Source organism: Sebastes fasciatus, chromosome 4 (assembly GCF_043250625.1).
Source record: "Sebastes fasciatus isolate fSebFas1 chromosome 4, fSebFas1.pri, whole genome shotgun sequence".
NCBI lineage: Eukaryota > Metazoa > Chordata > Actinopteri > Perciformes > Sebastidae > Sebastes > Sebastes fasciatus.
The window spans coordinates 32,270,117-32,293,316 of record NC_133798.1 but is presented as its reverse complement, the minus strand read 5'-3'; the positions used below and the strand labels follow the sequence as shown (position 1 = coordinate 32,293,316).

At 39.1% G+C, this 23,200-nt stretch overlaps 1 protein-coding gene across 2 annotated transcripts in view; it reads right to left on the bottom strand.

Annotated features, from left to right (window-relative positions):
- Window positions 1-23,200, bottom strand: part of LOC141766664 (solute carrier family 23 member 2) — an 88,179-nt gene that overhangs the window by 51,950 nt on the left and 13,029 nt on the right. The window contains exon 4 of one of the 2 annotated variants that reach the window (XM_074633677.1): window positions 1,509-1,581. In XM_074633677.1, the coding sequence (XP_074489778.1) occupies window positions 1,509-1,580 (72 nt within the window). In that variant the 5' untranslated portion in view covers window position 1,581. Of the gene's footprint in view, window positions 1-1,508; window positions 1,804-23,200 lie in introns of those variants that run through there. The other variant, XM_074633678.1, reaches the window with a different exon arrangement.

Sequence of the window (23,200 nt, the reverse complement as noted above, 5' to 3'; positions counted from 1 at the left end):
ATCAGTTCATTAGAATCTTAAGTTATCAAATTATCAATTAAAAGCATCCAAGAAAACACGATTGCTGCATTTGCTGAAATTGTTTGTATCCGTATCTGCTTCCATTTTATCGTGGTTATCTACTATTATCAGCCTAAAGAAGTGACTGCTGGGATTTCTCCTATGCTATACAGGTTTGATGATTTTAGCTCTCAACACTGTATACAATCTTAAAAAAGCACTAAATATGGAATTAAACTGTTAAGATATATCTTCCATAGGATATGAATATCTTCCAGTAGGATGATGCATCTTGTATTTGTTTGAAATGCAACAGAATGTGTCTTCAACAGAATGAAGTGACACCATTACCTTATCAAAATGTTGTTCTTCAAAAGCTTTAGCACTTTTCTAGCATACACAACTGTAACAATGGAGGAAATATCTCTGATTCAGTATCTAAGAGATTTTAATATACCGTACATCTCTGTAATTTGGGGTGCTTTCGTTCCATAATAGCCTAAAAACACCCGGCAACTCCAAGAAGTAGACTTAGTTTTAGATGCATCTTAAGGACAACATACTTAAATGTGACTCCAACTGATTTAAAGAAGAAAAAAGAAGCAGGGCCCAAAGTTCAAAAGAGGTTATTGTGAAATAATGTTACATGCTGAAAGCCTAAGAATGAAGTATGAAAACTTAATCTGGATGTCAGAGTCAGCAAGCTCGATTGATGTATTAAATGTATAAATCCTAGTTCAACATCTTTGAATTTATTGTATAGTAGAAGTTTCATGTTGGGCCTTTGTATAGGAGTGTCAGGTAATATACTACAAGGGCAATAATAAAAGAGGCCCCCATTCCTTTGCCTGTATTATTTTGCAGATGCTGACAGACGGATGTGTTTGCCCATCTGCAAACGAAGCTGTGTTGTTTGTTTGGTGTTCCCATTTTTCCAAATTCTTCAGTTGATTGGGATAGAGAAAAAAAGGGGAAAGCATCAACCCTGGGCTCAGCTGTGACAACTTGCACACCCCATGCGGCCAGACCTTTTTACCATTCTCACACACAAACTACACATCTCCGCTTCAATATCCTTTATTCAGTTTCTGTTTCTTGGTTGACGTTTTATCAAAGAGCATTTCTAGTTTAAGCCTGGAGCTCTTTGATCCGACTCAACTACACTCAAGACTGACATTTGCCACATACTTTGAAACCATGCAATCGATTCCACTGAAATATCCCGTCTTTTGTGGAACACATTCACACTTTGGTCATTTCACATTCCACAGTGGCTTACATTTAGCTCTTACTGCTGTTAGAAAATAGCACTGTACTTCTTTTTCCTCTTAGTCTGTAAGTAAAACCAAAGTAGTAATAATAAAAAAACAACTTTTATATCATGTATATTCAGAATAAAAATATTTGAATCAGTTTTATCTCAAACCCTCACCCAGTGTTTGACACTTTGATTTTGTTGGTGTCACAAAGCCAAGCTGAAGAGAGAATTAAGATGACACTACACTTACCCCAAATGCAGGATTGATTGTCCCCTGCTCCTTGAGTCCCAGTTCTATTTTCTCCTCTGTAGTAAGACGCATTCTGATAAAAATGAGGCAAGGTGGTGTATAGTTGTTTCTCGACCGAAGTGGACTTCACACAGATCAACAAACGCACACAGTGGGAGCAAAACTCTGACTGACTGCAGACCTAAGAGGACGAACTTGACCGCCTCACGTCGCCAAGGAAACCGAGTATCACAGTCAGAAAGAGAGCGGCTCAGTTATTTTGTAATCTCCTCGCCGGCTCGGAGACATTTCTGGTCTGCTGCTAAGCTAATGTAGGCTTTAGTTACTCTTACTTGCGGTCATGTGCCTACTGTTGTGTGACGATGGATCCTATGAGAGGAGACAAGCACGTTTGTCACATGAATCTTTAATTTGTCATACTCAAGATCTTTTCTTATCAAAAGTTTGGAGTTAAGACATTTTGGGATTAAGAGTCATTGATTCTTGGCTATTTCACCATTTTTATCATGATACAGTAATACCTGTACTACAATGGACACCTTGTTATCATCACGAGTCACATTATGATACTTGACATTTAGGTAGGATGACATCGTCATTAGTATCAGTTTATATCCCTAACAGATTATTGTGTTATGCTCCAGAACTTAAGCCTGCAGTAATGCTGCATTCAGGTCTTTTGCTTCCAGCCTCCTGTACATTTGTTATTGTGCACCTTTGTTACAACTTTTAAAATTGTATTTAAAACATAACAATACTGGCTTTTACCTAGGATCTTTTGTTGTATCTTCCCTTACCACCAGTTGTTATTGCTATTTATTAACTGCTATTTTTATGTATTTTGAAATGTCTTTACTTTTTTGTTGTGTCATTTCCTAAGACGTCCTGGAGAAATTACATTCATGCTCTAATTTGCAAAAGCATACGTCTTTCCCAAAATGTAATGCTGACTTGATGACTTATTAGAAAGTGACAAACATGGGACCCTTTATTAATGACTTAAGAATGACTTATATAACTAACAAATAAAGCATAAGTAAATATTTTTTTAACCACTTCAGTTTAATTGCAGCTTATAAAGTCATTATAAAGGATACCAAATTACGAAGTGGTAGCAAAGTTTCATAGTACAGTACTTGTAATAATAATAACATGTATTATTATTATTATTATTATTATTATTATTATTAATAATAATAATAATAATAATAATAATAATGTTAATATCAATAATAATAACAGCCAACAGCCTTTACTGTTGGTAAAAACATTTTAAAAAAAATAAAACTTTCTGTGCCAACTTGGGTTTCAGTAATTTACTTAAAGAGCTTGTTGTTATTGTCTACATGCAAAACAAATTTCCATTGGTAATAAATTACCATTTTTGGATTAGGCTGCATTCTGAGTATTGATCCGATGCTGAATATGTCTTTTTCTGAGGATTTTGTTAAAAAGGTTAAGAAAGTAAACAACTAAATTTTGTTATCAATATCTAATACTAATAAAAAAATGTAAAAAAGGTATCTCTATGTCAAAGGGGTATTTTCAAAGGGGTATTTTCCTATTTAGGCTGCCGTCTTGTTAACAAATGTTCATGAAGTATGTTAAAAAAAATATATATTTTTCTCCATCCTAAGCTCTTATGTAAAAATGCAAATTTGAAATGCTTTGTTGATGCAAAGCACCATGGCAAAAGAACTGACCCAAACATTGACCCATAATTTAACACTGAATTGCCGAATTGTATTATCAGATATCCGCAATGCGTAATTTAGGTTTTGCTTGAAGTTAGTGGCACATTATTTTAAGGTGACTGGATGTCCTTAAATACACTCTTACCACACACACACTGAGAGAGATGGAGACATTAAATACAGTTTTGCTGTAGAGAGATTATTACAAGGACCATCAACCGACCAAAATGTGCATTTAATTTGAATTTTCTTTTCTTTTTTTTGCCAATTTTCTGGAAGTTCGGTTAAAATGATACGTGGTCACAGTCTGGAGACTGGGGTCCTATCCCCTCACATTTCAACTACTGGATGTTAACCGTTTCTAAACCTTTAATTCTGTCTTTACAATCTTTGAAATTTGTCCACAATTGAAACCTCATCTGACCCGAAAAGCACTTATCCTCCCTTTTCTTATTTCCATGCATGCTCAGGAATTGGACACGCTCTGGGGTATGTGAAAACCAACACTATGTATAAACACTATAAATACTATGTTTAACATCACCGTCCCGCATACCAAATGGGAACCCGTTTTCTTGCTAAAGGAACGAGAAATCAATTCACTTCTATGTCATGGCATATTTAGACTTGTCATGAGAGTGGCAGTCATTGAGAAAAGGTTCTGCTGGGCTAGGATCAGCTGAGGGCTGATGCTTTTCTAAGCTTGGTAGTTAGAAAATGTACATTTGATGTAAGGAATCATAAGCTCATGTCAAAGACGTGAGGAATTTGAACAAAATTTGCGCAGACAAAATTGAACAGAAGCTTAGACCATGAGTAACGTAAGTAAGCAAGTTACAATATCAGCATACCTACCTAATCATGCAAGGTCTTAAGACGACAAATTCAGAACTGTGAATTCCTTTTCCGTGAGAAACTGCTCATTCAGTCCGACTTTTCCTTCTTTTTAGCTGTTTTCTCTGAGGGGATAATTTGATTTTCCCCAACAAACAAAACTCATTTGAAACTAAAATTTCGTGGTGGTCATTGATATCATAGACCCTTTTACAACCAATGTCATCAGAAATATACGTACGCATGTTAGCAACGAAAGCAGCATCTTGCCCGAGCCATCCACATGAGTTAAGCGAGCTTTAAACATTGAATTAAAATGGTTACCAGCATCAAAATAGTTGTTGCGTGTTAGTTTGTCATAATCGATATTCAAACAGCGGACTCAAGTTCTAAATAATTCTGACAGGATCACGACCATTGCCGAGTAACAGGTGTTTTTACGAGTACAAATGACCATGTTTACTGGTGACTTTCAGCCAACTGCGTCTGTGGTTGCTTGTAGTAACTTGCGTAAATGCTTGGCGTAGATAAAAACCCATATAATTAAATTGATTGAAGGCTTTTATGAGAACATCATGTTCTGTTCCTGCTGCCGTCACTATGAGGAAACAACGCATTAGGCTGAGAGTCACCAGTTAACACTAGGGATGTCACGATACCAGAAATTCTCTCTGCAACAACACGTGCAAGCACCGGAGCCGGACAACCTTTCAGTGGATCACAGCCCGGTCTCATTGTCATGTCTGCACATACAGAACCAACGTTTTTTCACAGCCCTTTGGGATCTGATACCGACGCAACTGGCTTTTAAACTCTAACTCCAATATAAACCCATCCGCGGCAACATAGACGCTCTCTCAGCAACTGCTCCAGCCATTCACTCCGTCCGTGTAGGGAGGAGCTGAGGTTGGGGTGGAGAGATGGGTCAATAAGCACAACACTGATCACATAAGAATATCATTAGAGTGATTAATTGCTCAGCCCTAATTTTGTTTGGAATGACAATCAACATAACACTTTGTGATTCTAGTTAATAATCTCTTACAAGCTTATTTCATTATAGCAGAAGTAAAGCTTTCATGAACTTAGCTTAATATTATTATTATTATTTGAAAGTAGCCTACCTTTCTGTAAAAGGCTTCATCAGCTCTTTGAGTGGCTTGTTATAGATCCATGACCACAAATACTTGCACAGGTTTAGTTACAGCTCAGAGCTATAATTGTATTAGCCTATAATAAAGCTCAGGAACCTGAAAATAATAATACACATTGTTGCTTTGTGCAAAAAATCACCTCACACTAACTCTAATCATAATGATCCATGTTACTTATCCAGTCACTTCATGCTGGGACGAAACGAAAACACTTGTAGTTTTCTCGTCAATGAAGTGATGCGAGTTAACTCACATAGTTTATAATAAATAGTTAAAGGGACTGTTTGTAACTTTTTACACGTATAAATCTAGCGGGTCGGGATCCCATGCGCGGCTAGCATGTGCGCGGCTCGCATATGCACGCTCGCATATGCACGCTCGCGTGTGGCTGGAGCCTCTGCTCCGCTGCCTGCATGCCTGCCTTCACTCACACACACCACGCGCGCGTCCTCGCTGTCTCGCTCCACCTCTACACGTGAACGCGCGCTCACTCCACACTGCAGAAGAGTTAGTTTAGCTCTGAGAATATCTAGTGAATGTACAGTGGACATTTGTGCAGAAATAAATGCTGCAGCTCCTCCAGACCAACAGAGGTTTTCCGTGTCTTGTGAAGTGACAGGGCTCCGTAGCGAGAAACGTTATCGTCTCTGACCGTGTGCCGGTGTCTCCCTGCGGGCGCAATCGGGAGGTTTCTCTTCCTGCCTCATCCCCGGAGGCTGAGGCAGGAAAAGCCAACACTAGGATCAGCAGTGATTCATGGAGAGACCTTCGTCTGGTCAGCTAACATTACTGCCAAGCAGCTGAAATATAGAGTGATATTGTGGTTTTAGCTGACGTGCGTCGCCTCACTATTTTTGAGCGATGCTCGTTCAGGTATATTTAGAGCGAGCAAGCGCGAGCGCAACGCTGACTTTCGTTGACATAATGGCCACAGGTGTCGCTGTGAACAAGCATTTCTGAAAGTTACAAATAGTCCCTTTAATAATGATAAAACTATATTTATTATGTAGAATGAAAAAGAAATTAAAAAAATTTGGGACATTGGTTGTCAAGCCTGGGACAGTTGAAAGTTGAATTTGAGACTTTTGCGGGACACTTTGGAAAACAGTTCATTTCGAGCCCTCTACCTAGATCTACGTGTGATTAAATATGTGCAAATCTCTTGTCCCTTTGAGGTTATAAGATTATACAACACAAAATCCTTTTCTTTTCTTGCTTTTTGTCTTTAAATTTATGTTTGTCTTACGCAGAGCCAAGAGAAGTCTGTACTCGTTAAAAAGAAAAAGTGCAGCTGTTTGGATTGAAGCGAAACTGAATGAAGAATACTAAATTCTGTTTAGTTTGGTGCACCACTGAGCCTTGTGTATATTGTGTGTCATTGCACCATGTAGAGCTGGAACTGTTGTCAACGGAGATACAACAGTTTGTGATTGTTTGCTTTAGAAATGCTGCCTGGTGTGAGACTGAATCTCTGAGCCAACTTGGTGAACATCAAAGCCGTTCGATGTTCTGCCCTAAACAGACACCCTTTGATTTTCTTCTTTATCACTTTCTTCATATAGCTACCTACATCATCACCACAAAGAGGCCCCTTTGCAACTGTAAAAAAGTATTTCACACTATGTTGTTTCTGCTCATGTGCAAAATTGTCATTCATGTCTGTTTTCGAAAGACAGCAGTCACAGATTCTGTAAGAATTCCAACTCCAACAGTAAATCCTTGATTAGTTTTACACATCTCTATACTCAGGTTGCTGCTGAGAGTCTGTACAGCAAGTGTTTGAAGGGATTTGACATGGTAGTACTTGCACTGAAAAGATTCTTTGTACCTTCAGCCTCTCACAGTTCACAACAATGTTGCGAGTCTTTCACGTGATAAAACCAAAGAGGTGGGAATACCTCGATCCTGAAAAAGCTAACCTTGGTTTCATTTAGTAGCTTCATTAACTGAAGACACGGTGAGAGCCGAGAAGTGCCTGATACTTTAAATACAGTATATTTAAGATAAAAGATCTTTCAGATACTTTACACATCGCGGAGCTGGTAGCAAAACTAACTACAGATGTGTTTGTATTTGAATTATGAAACATAGCAACCTAATATTACCAACCACTTTTAACAATCAGACAGATACGGTAGACAGTTACTAATAAAACATGTGAGTAGATGTCCATCGACAATAATTGATCAGAGCTTCATTTCCAGGCTTTGATGAACCGTGGACCCTTGTGACGGTGTGACGCTCCGAGTAAAAGGAGTAGCTATTGACCCATGTGCAAGCAAGTGACCAGCATGAGTGTAACTGGTGTCTGCGGAAAGACACAACCTATATTGGCATAGTGGGAAGTAACGTGATGTTCTGATAGCGTAGCAAAAAGTCATAAGGAGAAGGTCAGGGTGGATGATGTGTGTACAGAGCATCCGATTTTGACTCTGATTACTCCCGACAGGACTATATTTTCCCAACCTTAGCTTTGACAGGTTTATTGCCTAAAGGGTGGGTCCATTTGCGTTCTTTTCCTTTCCTTTATTCCAATAGAAACGCCCACTCGGCCGTTAGCAAAAAGCAATGACCTAGGTTACTAAAGGAAGCTAATCAATAAAGTCATGAATAATATGAGCGCGAGCACACTAGCTGAGTGAAAGTTAGCTGTGATAAGTTTGGAAATAACTGAAAGATCGTCAATGAGCCATATCAGCCGATACCGATCGTTTTGTTTTGTTTTAGCAGCTGGTATACGAGGCTCCAGACGAAGTTGTTTCCATCACTATCCCAAACAAATTTCAACTGTCTATGTCAAAAATTCTTAATGTTATCCTTTTACTTTGTTCTTTTCACCTATAGTGGTTATTTGCATACAAACAAACAATTAAATAATTAGGAAATAAATGATAAACACATTTTTTTAATAACACATTTTTTATCTGTTCAAAATGTACCTTAAAGGGAGATTTTTCAAGTATTTAATACTCCTATCAACATGGGAGTGGGCAAATATGCTTGATTTATGCAAATGTATGTATTTATTATTGTAACTTAATTACCAACACAAAACAATGACAAATATTGTCCAGAAACTCTCACAGGTACTGCATTTAGCATAACAAATATGCTCAAATCATAACATGGCAAACTCAAGCCCAACAGGCAACAACAGCTGTCAGTGTGCTGACTTGACTATGACTTGCCTAAAACTGCATGTTTTTAAATATATATGTTTCAAAAGAAAAAAAGAAAGAACTTTGCATACATTGGGCCGTGACTTGGGGGGTAAGACACCGATCACGAGTTGCAATGCATTACCTAATATAGGCATAAAATACCCCCCAAAATTATTAATATTTACATGCATTTATGTTCTTACATTTTATTCAAACTACACTGAAACTAGCCAAGTCAATGAAAGGGCTATCAGAGAAATGCTAATTTATTGATACTTAGCGCATGACTTCGCTCATTCGATGAGGTCAATTCAGGATGAACTACTGACTAACACGACATGAATGGGATGTGTTGTGCTCTCCATTGTTCAAGTTTTACGCTACTGAAAACAAATGATTTTCAAACCCTGTTATTATGAGAAACAGAACTTAATCTTTGATAATAACATGACTACACAATCACATGTAGTTGTGAACCTTTACTGCCACGCTGTATGATCCGTGAACTAGACTAGACTGATCAAATCTGCTGATAAGGGGACTGTTCCTGTACGTGACACTAGCTGACCTAGATGATCCAGTCTTACAGAAATGGTTTGACACGGTGATCAGTACTCAGAATTTGTTGAAAGGGGGTTTCACAGGGGTCAGTCCTGTGTTGGAGGAACATTAGTCATCCTTCATTTGGCTAAGTCACTGTGAGGAAGGTAAAATAAGTAAAAAATGAATATGAATGAAAGTTTTTGCTTAAGTGTAAATTTGCTCAGTAAGGAGGCTTACTTTAGTCAGGTCACTGTGCTTGAGGACTGGTGACAGGCAAATAAACTGGAAATGAATGTGGCAAAAACAAAAGAACTTAAAGAAAACCAAGTGGAACCAGTAACATCATCCCTCTCATAATAACCAGCCTATGGAACATTTATATACTTGGACACAATTATTGATCAGACTCTAACTTTTAGTACTAAGACAAGACGATGACAAAACAGCACCGACGTCCTTAAACACTAACGGTGACAATATCAAATATGCAATAGAAATATATATATATATATATATATATATATATATATATATATAAAATATTATAAATATATATATTATATATATATATATATAATATTATATATATATATATATCTCAAAGTAACTCATCCCAGCTACTGTGCTTGTCCAAAATGGAAAATGTAGGCCTATTAAAAAATAAATAAAATCAAAAGGGACAAATAATTACTAAAAATTATTAAGATACAAAACAATTAATGCAATTAATATGCTCTACTCAATTGACAGACAGTCATTTTACCTTTTACCTTGCTGATCATTGTAAAACGCAGTTCATTCGAACTCGACAGAAAACACAAAACTCATCAACGTTAGTCATGTTAAATAGCGGTCCACTTCCGTGTTTTGGTACGGTTGGCTTTCACACCTGATTCGAACCGTACCCGAGTACACATGAACTCTACTCCAGACCACCTTTTCAAGTGGACTCGGGCACGGGAGTACGGTTCAGAGTGTTCACAGTAATCAAACGAAGTGTACTGGGATCCGGGCTCGGGTCCCTAATGTGACAGCACCCTAATTTAATAGCAGACAAAAAAAAACTCCTACTGGTATGCTCTGATAATGATTACACTATCTGACAACTTTTCATGAGTGCATCAAACATGGCGGACCTTTAATAAGAAATTTAAATAAAAGATTATATTGTAATATAATCAAGGCAAAGGAAGCATAGTTATTGTATTCACATTGTATCCAAACAGTCTTGTCTCCAAACCAAAATTCATTCACAGTGCAATGTTGAATTTAATGGATGTATTGAAATGAACTAATTTTCTTTGAAACAACTTTTCAACAGAAGGTATATTACTTAGGTATATACTTAAAAGGCTGTAAACTCTTTTCTCCACTAGATGGCGGTATATCCTAAGCCAGAGTGATAGTTCTCTGCTAAACTGCCTGAACAGCTGAATACAGAGAAACACAAACAAAAATAGTTCAGCATCACATCTGAACAATTGGGTACCAGGTAAAGGGAATGGAAGCACTAAAGCAGTCAAGATACAAAAATGTGCACAAACTAACATTTGTGCACCCACTCAAATGTTTTCACTCATCTTGCCTGATTAGATCTCTTCCCAGGTAGTACTGGACCCTGATAGACTGATAATACGGGTCTACAATATGCGTTTGAGGGATATATCCATGATGTTAAACTGATTCAGCAGCGAAAACAGGTTAAAAAGATAAAGATAGACGCTAAAGTCTACAGATCACAGTGTAAAGTGAACCACCACATCACCTGGAGATCGAGACACATGACATGAAATTAAGGAGCAACACTGTTAATGTAAAGCCTGATAGGACTTTATGCACTATTACAATCATTAAAAAGCAAAAGCAGCATGTGTATACATTCAGTATACCTTCAATAGCTACCACAACGCTAGTTAACGATGTGCTGTACTCTCGCTTATTCAGGCACTTCTGTTGAATTACGCCAAAAGTCAGATATCTGAGCTTTTAGAAAAAATGGATGGATATTAATGTGAACTTTTTTTTAAAGTCAGAAACTGTTACGGCAACTGTGACATGAAGTCAGCATCAAGGAATGAATGTATTTTACTGTACTTTTTGTTTTTAAAGATCCTCTGTCTCACCATTGTCTGCAATGTAAATGTAAAATTAATCTTTTTTTAGCTCCTATATATCTTCCGCATTCGCTTTGTGGGACATTGTCTATGAAAAACATACTATAAAAAAAATAAACAGAGTTAATAAATCCCTGCATAGCTCCACCCATTTTCAACATGAGCAGAGGTCTAATTAGTCAGAATGACTGTGGGTGTACAGGGCCTTTATCCCCTACAACAAACACACTCCCCGAATGAAATCCATACTCGAGTCAGAGAAAATCATTTACCTACTTCTCCAACAGTACTTAAAAAGATTGAGTATCACAGTGTTCACAAATTCCCTGTTTGTGTAGATCCCTTGTAATCCCTTTCATTGACACGCACACACCCCATTCATGCATTGGTTAAAGTTTACAAAAGGTACATTCATTGGACAAACATGGTAAATCCTAATCTGTTGCGATAACCCCTTGAGGTCATTACATCTCACTGCAGTGCAAGATTATCTGAGGTAATCCTACACTGAGACCCCTGGATTTGGACCATGTAGATCCTGAGTTAAGCCATTCATAAAAGTGGGCTATCACTCCCCGATGTGTTATGACTGCAGCAATGACCCAAAATAACCAGAGAGTTTGAGAGCTTCACAGAACTTCAGAAAACTACCAACAACATCAAACAGCTTCATTATATTAATCCCCAAGATCGGTACATCCCGACCTCTGTACCTTGCCTACTTCTTCGGGTCTGTATGTGCGCTGTGTGCTCGGAGGTGGAAGTTGACGCAATAGTAAATGGACTGCATTTATATTGCGCCTCAATACTTTACCGGACAAAGCGCTTTACAATTTGCCTCTCATTTACCCATTCACACACACATTCATACACCGATGGTGGCGCAGCTGCCAACCTTGTGATTAAAGGACGACCCGCTCTACTTTCTGAGTCACAGCCACCCTTCAATTCACCCTGCAATGCTACTTGACACTGCCCATGTGTGTTGCACTGAACCCTGTCTCCTAAAGATTATGTTCCCATACAACAAAGCTATGTGTAAATAGTTAAGTATTGGATTATGTTTGTTTTTGATGTATCACAAATCCGTTTGTAATGATAGTCTGCAGAAGTCCGCATAGATAGAAGGTCGGGTTGGTGGATGGGTCAAACAAACACAGGGCTTACACCCAGGGGGCCGCTGTTCGTGCGCCATGTGAAACTAAAAGTCAATGTTCACTTATTTTAATTTACGTCCATAACTTAAAAAACATCACAAACATAGTTATTTAAAATCAAAAATACAAATCTACATGACATGTTACTGCAGCTAATAATTGCTTATTTCTAGAATCTTGATTTATCTCCCTTGGGGTCATCTTCTCCACTTTCACAGCGGTGAACAGTGAGACAGTGCAGACACAAAATGACCAATAGGTAAAAACAGTTGCATTTGTTTAAGTAGTAAATGTGGACAATGTATAGTGTATTAACTTCTCAGTCAAGTCAACGGAGGGACACAGCAATGAGATGCTACTAATTAACATTTCAAGCAAGGGTAGTCCTCTAATGGCTCAGCATTTACCTAAGTTCACAGGAAACGGGCTGAAGCCCAGAGACAGGAGCGAGCGACTAATTAGGGCCTCGCAGCAAACAGAGATCGGCTAGCCACGTGAATGGAATTGTGTTTGTGTGTCAGCACAGGTTTTAGTGCATGTGTGTGCTGTTGTGTGTGCGAGGAAGCAAGCCGACTGTATAAGCGTATGTGTGTTTATGTGTCAATTGTGTGTGCAAAAATGAGGGCATGTTTGTTTGAGCACTGTGTGTGCATGTGTTTGCACTTGTTTGTGTGTGACTATTGGTATTGAGGATGTGCCTATATGTGTGTGTGTTCCTGTTTATCGCTGGCTTTCCATTAGTCCACCGATAATTCTCTTTCACACACATGCACCATAAACACTCAATTGTATTATCTGTAGTGGTATTCTCAATGCTAATGGAAAGCCGGAAAGACATCAGAGAAAGTGAACTCTCACAAAAACACACAACTCACTCAAAACAGTTAGTGCTCTTTTGTTCCTATTTAAGCAAATATTTAAAATCCCCCCCACCCCGCATCTCTTTCTAACACACAAACTCAATACTGACGCAAACACATGGGGAACAATCCATTTAACCCCAACACTGACACACACACACACACACGCGCTTCCTGACTCCTGCTCTGACCTATGGTTGTACACTGTGTGCATGCGTGTGACCGAGCACTGGTGAACACAAATGGCCTCAGGCCTCAGTGAGTTTGACTGACCCAGTTTACATTGATGTTTTAGGCATTTAGCAAACATTAGCGCACTCTGGACTCAATGAAAGGAGCCGTTCAGAGTATATTTCAATTCCTCGCCCATCTACATTAGAAGCCATTTTATTTCAACAAGCATGATAAGAAACAAGACTCGGTCAAAACCGAGTATATGGCTGGACCGTGTACAGTCAGTCTGTGAATTTATGGCTAAATTGTTGTACAAATAGTCAGGAGTCACGTCTATAATGATGAATCCAGCAGTACATGTCCACCAAGTCTGGTGAGGACACTAGGGGACACGCCGCTCCACTCAACTGCCCATCCTTTAACATTTCATTGGCTTCTAAACAAATATGCATGATGCTGAGAAACATTAGAAATATTGCTGTCTCAGGTTTCTTTAATTTATTCTGCACATCACTGGAATTTTTGTGTATAATCCATTGCTTCCTCTTTTGTACATCACTGTCTCCTTTTATCACCTGTTCTTCTTCTGCTTGTATAATTTTTAGCTGAAAATCCTCCCTCGTTCGTTGCATCACTCTCGCTGTCTATCTTTTCCCCTCCCTCCATATCCATCCACTGCATTAAAAAAACTGGGATTCCACTAAGTTATTACAGCTTGCTGTTGCTATGAACCCATTTTCATATCTCTCCCTTCTCTCTTTCTCTTATTCTCTCTCTCTCTGTCAAACCCAGTTTTTTCTGAATGGGTATATCTCCTCCAATGACGGCATGCTTTTCCCCTCCCGTTCAGGCTCTCTAGTCTTCTCTCTCCCTCCCCCCTCTTCCATCCAGCTGCTGTTTTCCTGAATGAGCAGTGAAACCATCCCATGACCTCACCATCGGCTCAGCTGTGCCCCCCTCCTCCCATCACCCCTCCTCCCCAAACTGAAAGATGGAGCGATGATGATAATGATGCTGGTGCTGATGATGATGGAAAGGGGGGTGCGGAATGGAGCAGCGGCCATAAACCACTGCTGTTGCCATGTTATAAGGCAACCAGAAACATCCGGTCCTCTGCAGACAACCGTGCATGTTCACACACGAACAACGCATGCGCCGCTTCCCTGCGCTTCAGGATTACAGCGCTTAATCTGCACGGCAACAGCCCCCATGCTGCTGTATTGCTGAGCTAATGGGCGAGAGAAAGAGGAGAAAGAAATGAAAGAAAAGCATGAGAGGAAGATAAAGAGGAAATGCCAGAAGAGAAAGCGCAAGACAGAAAAGCTAAAAATGACACAGGGAGACACACAGATCACAGAGCGAGAGAAAGACCCAGAGACAGAGGATGTGAAGGCAGTGGGGAGAGAGAGACTAGATTAAGAATGGCTGCTTATTCATTCATAATTTCCTGTTCATTCAGTTCGTCCATGGGCTCAGTGGACAGCTGCGATCACCCTGTTACGCAAGCAAGAGGGGGGAGGGGCAACAGGAGGGGAGATCAGGTGAAGTAAGGTGGAGATAGAGCAAAAATAAAGAAAGAAAAAGACAGATACAGCCGGCTGCAGTAATCCCATCCTTTTACTGCTGGACCGATCACCTTCGCATCACTTTCATGATGTGATTCAGGTGATGGTTATTGGTGATGTCACAATGGTTACAAAGCTGCAGGGGGGAAGAGGTGCATACAGCACAGATGCTGTCGTTGTAATGATGGTGCATTGCGCTTCAATTAAAAAAAAGAAAAGGAAGCCCCAACTGCATCCACTTTGACTGAAACAGAGGGACGTAGAATGTTTCCAGTCCAGATCTATAGTATTGTTTATATTATTATTAATTTGACTTCCCACGGAACAAAAAAGCACAAGGACTCCTCGATGACTACAGTAAAGTGCAAGAAGGCACGGCAACAAACCTCGTTTCAGGTGAACGGAAAAACAGCAAGAGGTGCAGAAGATCATGAGATGGCATACAGTTCAACTGAAACTGTGCACACTGTTCCCACACATTCATCACCTCTCTTCACGCCTCCTAAATTGCTACAGACGACTAAGCAAGGACACAATGTGCATCAGTCTGCAGTCTTTTAAAGGTTACCAAGGGGAGTATGTTGAAAAGAGACAAAAAAGGACGGAAAAAGGAAAACTTTATGATGGCAGTATGGAAACCACTACACCCCATGAGGACACATCTAATTTGAATTGTTCCAAAGTCTATATGATGTTCACAACTTGATGTTTACAAAATCATTTTACCATTTAATAAAAATTAGTAATAATGCAAAGTATAGGATTTGAACACATAACACAATGGTGATTCAAACATGAAAAGATTTTTTGATAATCAGGCTTTGTCAACAGTCTGCTCAACCTTAGCTGACAAAGCACCACAGGCTGGCCTGGCTATTGTTTGCAAGCTTGTTAACTTCTCAGCATAGATACCGCTGTCCTACTCACACCTCAAGTTGCCTATTTTCTCATCTCTTTTCTTAAAATAAACGGTCATTGAATTACATTTTTGTTGCAATAACTTGGCCAGGCTGTCTTCATTAAGGCTCAGTTATAACTGCAAACGGACGCATACATGGACAGCTGCAGACACCAGAGACGCAAATACTTTGTGTGTTTATACTGTCCACTTGGAGGACGCCTTCCACACATGTGCAGTAGATCGCTACGCTACCACTTGTAGCGCAGAAGAGTCCGCAGACATCCACCCAGAGCCTACACCTTACACCCTCTGATGACGAAATCTACATCACGCAATACTTGAATCACGTGGAAAGTATAACTTCGGCTTTAGACTGTGTCACAAACACTTCAAGATTAACTCACCTGTATTAATTGTGGTTAGACCAAATATCAAGCGAATTTTCAAGGTGGTTCGATTGGATGCAAAGACACTGAAAGACACAAGGTGACTCGCGGGCACGCATCTATGTGCAGAAACTGTGCACATCCCGAGGCTGTATGACTTTAAATGTTGAATGCATCAAAGCATAAAAGGAAAAAAAAAATAAACAATAGAAAAACAACAGAAATTGTAGTTAGTCCCACCAACAAAAGCTCTGATTGGCTCAGTTTCTCCAGCCAGGGAAAATCAGCCATTCATGAGACAAGACCTTTTTGAATCACTGACAAAATTAGAGATGGGGGTGGCGAACCGGAGGTCTGGTACGAGGCAACTACAAGATAGCAAAACCATAGCAACGGAGAATGAAATATTATGTAAGAGGAAAAAACATTAACAATGTTTATTTTGAGATCTACCATTTCAAAGGTACATGTAGTCATGTGGTATCATGTCATATAACCTTGCCCTATGAATTTGGTTTCCGTCCTCTGTAATAGGTTAATGCCATCCATTCAACTTGGGTGCAACTTCAAAGCACACTTCTGACTTATTAACTTGCTTAACTCAGTGACTTTTCCATCTACAGTGAAAAGAAGCCAGTGTCTCATTCTGTCACCTTCTGTCCCCCCCAAAGAGATATGAGAAAGAAAAGAGTTTAAGAGTGGTGAAAGGGGTGAGAGAATAAAAGAGAGTGAACCAAGACATGAATCATGCCATGATGACTAAAGTCTTGCATAACAGTCTGAGAATCCTTCCTATTACTTGTCAGCGAGCGCCCACAAAAACGACACTTGGTCAGCCTCCCACTGCGCCCTCCTCAAAATACAGCGCTGTGCAGACACACTTACACCATTTGTTACCTCATAGGTAAACATTGGCAGGTCTAAAGCCGAACTGGCACATGGTGCTGGATTCAGTTGGATGTGGGTGGCAGAGTTTTGCAAGTCGCACTGGGCCCTACAGCACCTCAGGGTATTGATATAAGGTCCGAGCCCATGTTCACATTCACATTACAGGAATACTTCTCCAACAAAATGACCATTTTTAAATATCAATTACTCACCCTGTGTTGGCTTGAATTCTTGAAGAAAACTTTTAGACGTGGCCCCCATTTACTTCAATTCATTAAGACTTTTCTGAGTATTTTTATTCTTCTTTATCATAGGGCCATTTTAAACTAACACACAAACAAAGCTGACAGCTATCTAATGAGAAATAAGGAAATGTGTCTCTGACACTGTCCACTTAGTGTATAGTTTCTTAAAGATCGATTTTACACATCAAAGTCTGTTTACAGGTCTTGGAAAATACTACTGCATATGTAAAAAAACTAAAAGTTGTATAAAGCCTTTTGTGAAATCTTATAAAGTTGCTCAAGGGGTGTCACTTGAGTCAGTATCAGCTGGGGCTGAAGACTACAAGTATCACCATTTTTTTTGTTTTAATCTGGGGATGTGGAGTTGGAAAGAAGTGAGCTAATCAGACCTCTGTAACTCCTCCTAGAGGCTCGAAGCGACATTAGCAGCTACTAGCATAACACACATGAAACTGACAGACCTGCCGGTGGCTGAGTTGCATTGTGACAAATGTAGGTGACGGGTCTTGACAAGGTGGAAGAATGCATCTGTCAAATGTCAAACTATTCCTTTGAAGTTAATACTTTGCATGGAAGTTATTCAGTTTCTCCCATGCCCTTTAATTAAAATAAGTTTCTATAATGCCTTTCACAAAAGAACAATTTAAAATGCCTCACAAAGAAACAAAGTCAATAAAATGTAAAAGCCATCGAGGAAGTGTTTATGTGTAACAAACTGTGTCCCTGAGTTCAGCTAGTTCAGTCCTTGTCCCACATGAGCAGAAAGTACAGTGTAAAGACCAATTTAGAAATGGGCCATCACACGAGAACACATGACTGTGGGGGAGTGTTATCCAGTGGGAATGAGGCCAGTAAATAAATGTAGAAATATATTTGTGTGTATTTGTGTGCATATATACTGTTAAGTTTGTAAAAAGATGTTATTTTTTCAAACAAATGACAGACAGCAGAATTTTTAAAACTACTGTATTAATCTCTGCAGGCTGAATCAATAAAAATGAATGACCAATGTGTAAAAAAAAAAAAAACGCTCACTAAAGAATAACATCTAAATCAGTTTTAATCAGTATAAGTTATAGCAGATACCGTAAATGCACTGTACATAAAAAGTGCTTCCAGTGGGATAAACAGATACGAGGTTATGTAGGTTGCGTGAACTGCAGGTAGGTAATTCATGGAGTTTTTTTTCCTGTGCAGAATTGTATCTTATGGATTCCCTTATTTCAAGGCGATGGCCTACTTGTGTTTTTGACTCCCCCTCCATCACCCTCCCAAATACAGACATCCCTTTGACGTCATCCTGCAGTGCCATCCAAACTTCCCTCATGGATTTTGCTGTTCCATCCAACAAAAATAAATAGCCTAAGGGAGTGGATGAATCAGACACCCCGCACCCCCACCAAACTTCCTCCTCCATTTCTGTCTCCCCCTACATCACTTGTGCGTGTCTCTCATTAAAAATAAAAAAAAATAAAAAAATCATACAGTACGTATTGATTTTAATTCCACCGGAATTTCCATTAATATGAGGACTTCATTCTTTAGATAATAATAAAATACTTGATGGCAACGATTCCCGCCCTACTATGATGCACAAGAAGCAGTATCATAAAACATTTCATGTTCAAAACTTGAAAAGCCTTATTCTTAAGTCAAAAAAGCAAAGTACAAAACAATGTGATATAATCTCTGCATTTGAGTTCTGCAAAGACATGAAGCGAAGACTTTGCTCTCATTTTCTTTTCCTTTAGGGCAATCTGTGTCCATTTGCACCATATCACATGAAATTACACTTGACTCAAACCTAACCCAAGCCTTAAACCGAATATAACAAAACGGTCCCAATCTGACCCAAAAAACTTTGGAAAGACCTGCATGTAGGTCTTACCTCCAATTTATCCAACTACACAACTTCAGTTCCATTGTTTCCTGATGGTTTTGTTTCTGCTGTAATGTTAGTCTGCAACAAGTAGCTGAAAGTGTCTCTTCTGAAATTCCTTACTTTTACCTGTTACCACTTTCATCCAGAAAATTCACAGTGAAAGTATAACAAATACAGCATCACACACATTCACAGCAACTCTTTGAATTGTCAATTTACACCATTTGGTATAATATTCTTTAAAGATCACCAAGATCCATATGACTTACTATCAGTTATGTGTGCCAATACGCAGCCAAGCAGATCCAGAGAAAGAACCATAAGAGAACAGAAGTATAATGCAAAGGCTTTGGTGGTGAAAGAGTAACTTTCCTCGCAATTATTATATATAATATATCTAATTATATTTGGATACCTCATCTAATGTTTAAGTCCTCTAATATGTTTTTCTATTATGGGAACTGCCATAATTCCACTTAATCACGTCAGTCTGAATCTGCTTGGGGCCACAACTGATGAACCAGAGTAGCACTGTGTCACAACAGTCTGCATGTTATCCGTAGGGATGAAACGGTTACTGGTTTCACGATAAACCATGGTAAAATACCCAATGGTTAGTATTACTGTTTTTAATCATCATTTAAACCGTGTTTGATTACCGCGCTTTGTCCACTGTCCAGCATCAACCAAAGTTAGCAACAGTCTCCCAGACGCAGGCACAGCATGCAAGGTTGGATTGTTTTGCATGAATGAAAACATGGCGAAAGGCAGCCAGTGACAGCAACACAGCGCTCCGCTCGGAAGCTCGCACCACTGCATGCTGTGATGTGCCATAGATTGTATATATAGATGTCTCAACTTCCTCCCACTGTACAAAAGTGAAAACAAAATATTTGATATGTACTTTGACTTTTTAGTTTGGCACATGTCCCATCCGCTAACATGGAGGGGGTGGGATTTATGACCTATACTGCAGCCAGCCACCAGGGGGCGATCGAGATGTTTTGGCTTCACTTCTGGGGAGCTGTCATGTTGTCTATCTTTATATACAGTCTATGTGATGTGTGCTGAACAGCGGCATGTCTCAAGTGTGTTTACATAAGGTATCGGCTAGTGCATAGTGCTGCTAATCTTATTTGTGGTTTTCAAAATAAAACTTGGTGAAATGATTTCAGTGCGTGTGTATCAGGATTTTCCATCTCTAGTTGACCGCTGGGTAAACATGGCAGCCAGGTGTGGGTACACACATATGATGCAGCCCCTGGCCCAGACGGGTCCTGTTTACCAGCATCAGGAAGGCGAGCTGACTGCAGAATGCTTTTGATGTGGTATGTCTCTCGCTTGGTAGTGTTCAGAAAGGATGAGGACTGTGCTACTGGCACAGGCAGGAGGCTTTCCCGTAAACCTAAAGGAACGATTTGCAATGTTTTCCTCTACTGCTTTGATCGACTCCCTCATTCAAGTTAACAATACATACTCTTGCCCTGCGGTAAAACTGAAATATTTTACTCTTGCCTGCCTTGCTAGTACTGACTTTGTAATTTGCAGCACAGAACTTGAAATTGACTAAACTGAAAGTGATCAAAAAGTAAAACAATAGTTCTCAAACCAAATTCAACCCGGCTTTACTCCATTACTGTCTATCAAAGCTAAACTACTACCATTTCCAAATACAAAATGGAAAGCAATAACAATCTTCGAACATCTCTGCTCAGTCCATAATAAAGTTTGCTTCCCATCAGTACATTCCCATCTTTCAGTTTTGCACATCCCTTTTCAGCCCCAGCCTCTAATTTATGGTGTATGGTTGACCACAGTAATACACACACTTACACCTTACCCGCCTACTCAATTTCATGACCTTTCACTAGATATCACATATACAGGTGAAGTGACAGGCCGGGTGAGACGGTGAGAGGAATTCAGTTCTCTCCCACACACATACAGTACGCTTGGACGTTGATGTCTGTCTCTAAGACTTTTCATCAGCCTCTTGTGTTTATTATTGGGGGTGAATGAATCAATAAACCATTTATGTTTCAGTCAAGCCAAGATTGAACTTTATTAATCCCAAAGGAAATTCTTTTGCCAGAGATTGCTCAAAATTATAACAATATACTAGAATTACCACCTCGCTGTTGTATGCCTCCGCCAACCAGTCAAGTTGCAGTATCTATGTTTGACTGAAAATGCCATCACTTCATCGTTTAATCCTATTAGACGTGTGTGAAATTGTCTTAATTAGCGTATCAATTATTGAGTTATGGCCAAGAACGTGTTTTGTGAGGTCACAGTAATCTTCATCTCTGACCACCATATTCTAATCAGTTCATCCTTGAGTCCAGGTGGATGTTTGTGCCAAATGCGATGAAATTCGTTCAAGGCGTTCCTGAGATATCGCGTTCACGAGAATGGGGCAGACGTGAGGTCACAGTGACCTTTGACCGCTAAAATCGAATCAGTTTATCCTTGAGACCAGGTGGACATTTGCGCCAAATTTGAAGAATTTCTCTCAAGGCATTCCTGAGATATCGCATTCACATGAATGGTACGGACGGACGGGTGGACAACCCAAAAATATAATGCCTCCGGCCATGGCGGAGGAAGTTGTAAAAGGAAAGTTGTTTGGAAGTTGTTTACCATATAGCCGATTTGGGGTGTTTCCTTATTACCAATGTCGTGCACAAGCACAGCCAGGAAGTGAGTGTGTGGGATTTATCATTGCTCATCATGGCGCACAGTTTGCATACGCGCTGCATACGTCAACGTGATAAATACTGCACATATTTAGAGCTCTTTCTACGCATGCTTTTATTTATGCTGTTGTCAGAGTCTGCACTTGAAATTTTAATGCTCTTCTAATATATTGGTCAATAAGATAGCTTTCCTCTTGACATCCTGGTGAGAAATACAAGCACGCAAAATGAGCTACCATCCCATACACACACACACAGACACACTGAAGTATTAATGAGAATGAGTAGATAAATATTAATATCAAAAGTTAAGCACAGCCCGAACAACAAACCAAGACAAGATCATCCATTATTCGGCACTTTGCTTGCTCATTCTTAAATCTTACATACACTTTTATGAAGTCATGACTACATATTTAGAGCCATTACAGTCATTCATCATGAACTCACAGCTTGGGACGGATAGCAGACAGAAAGTATTAATTCTTTATGACTATTCTGGGAACAAATGTTACGTGACGCTTACTGCTCAACATTGTAAAAGTACGAATGAGGATCACTTTCTTGTAAGCAAATGTTTAAGTTAATACAGTGGTTCTTAACTTTTTTTGTAGTTCTGATGTGCTGCTGATGTGATTTGTAAAACGCCTACCAGAAAAATAATAAACAATAAATTGCTTTCCTGTATAGATTCAACTTCCTTTATCTTGGTGCTGTTTGAGTTGACATTAACACATCATGATAGAATATACAGTGGGGCATTGCCCGATGAAAAACACAGAACTAGTTTTGATTTTATGGTTTGGATGAATTGCCATTAAATTCGGTGAAGATGTTTAAGGCCTCCACAGGATAAATCGTTAAAACTTGTGATCCCCTGACTTGTTCTCCAATGCCTTCATCACACCTAAATTTCAGTTTTTCTCAATACTTTGGTTTATATAACTTAAAACTAAGATGGTGAACATGGTCAAATGTACACCTGCTAATAGGATTTCCCCCTCTTAGGCGATTAGTTGACTAATCGGTCATTTTGGTCTTAGTCAACTAAGATTTCTTTAGTTGACTAGTCGTTTTTCATGCTATTTTCATGCTAAATGACTTATTTCCAAGAAACTTATAAGCATATATATCTCTGGTAAACAGAAGATTTTGAAGTGGTGATTTTGTGTGATTATTTGTGGAGAAACTGTTGATTAAATCAACTAATTGATGAGTCTACCAAATCGTATGAGTGTTAGTCGACTAGTCGAGTGTTTTGTTTCAAACTGTAATTAATTTTAATGACATTAAATCTACCATGGGGTAAACAATGGACAAAAAACAAGAATTGTATATTGGTCAGATCCACAGTTAGAACTAGTAAAAAATGTAATTGTAGAAGTTGTAACATTAGAATTGGCACATTGGATCTCGCTTTGAAGTTTTTAAGTGCTTG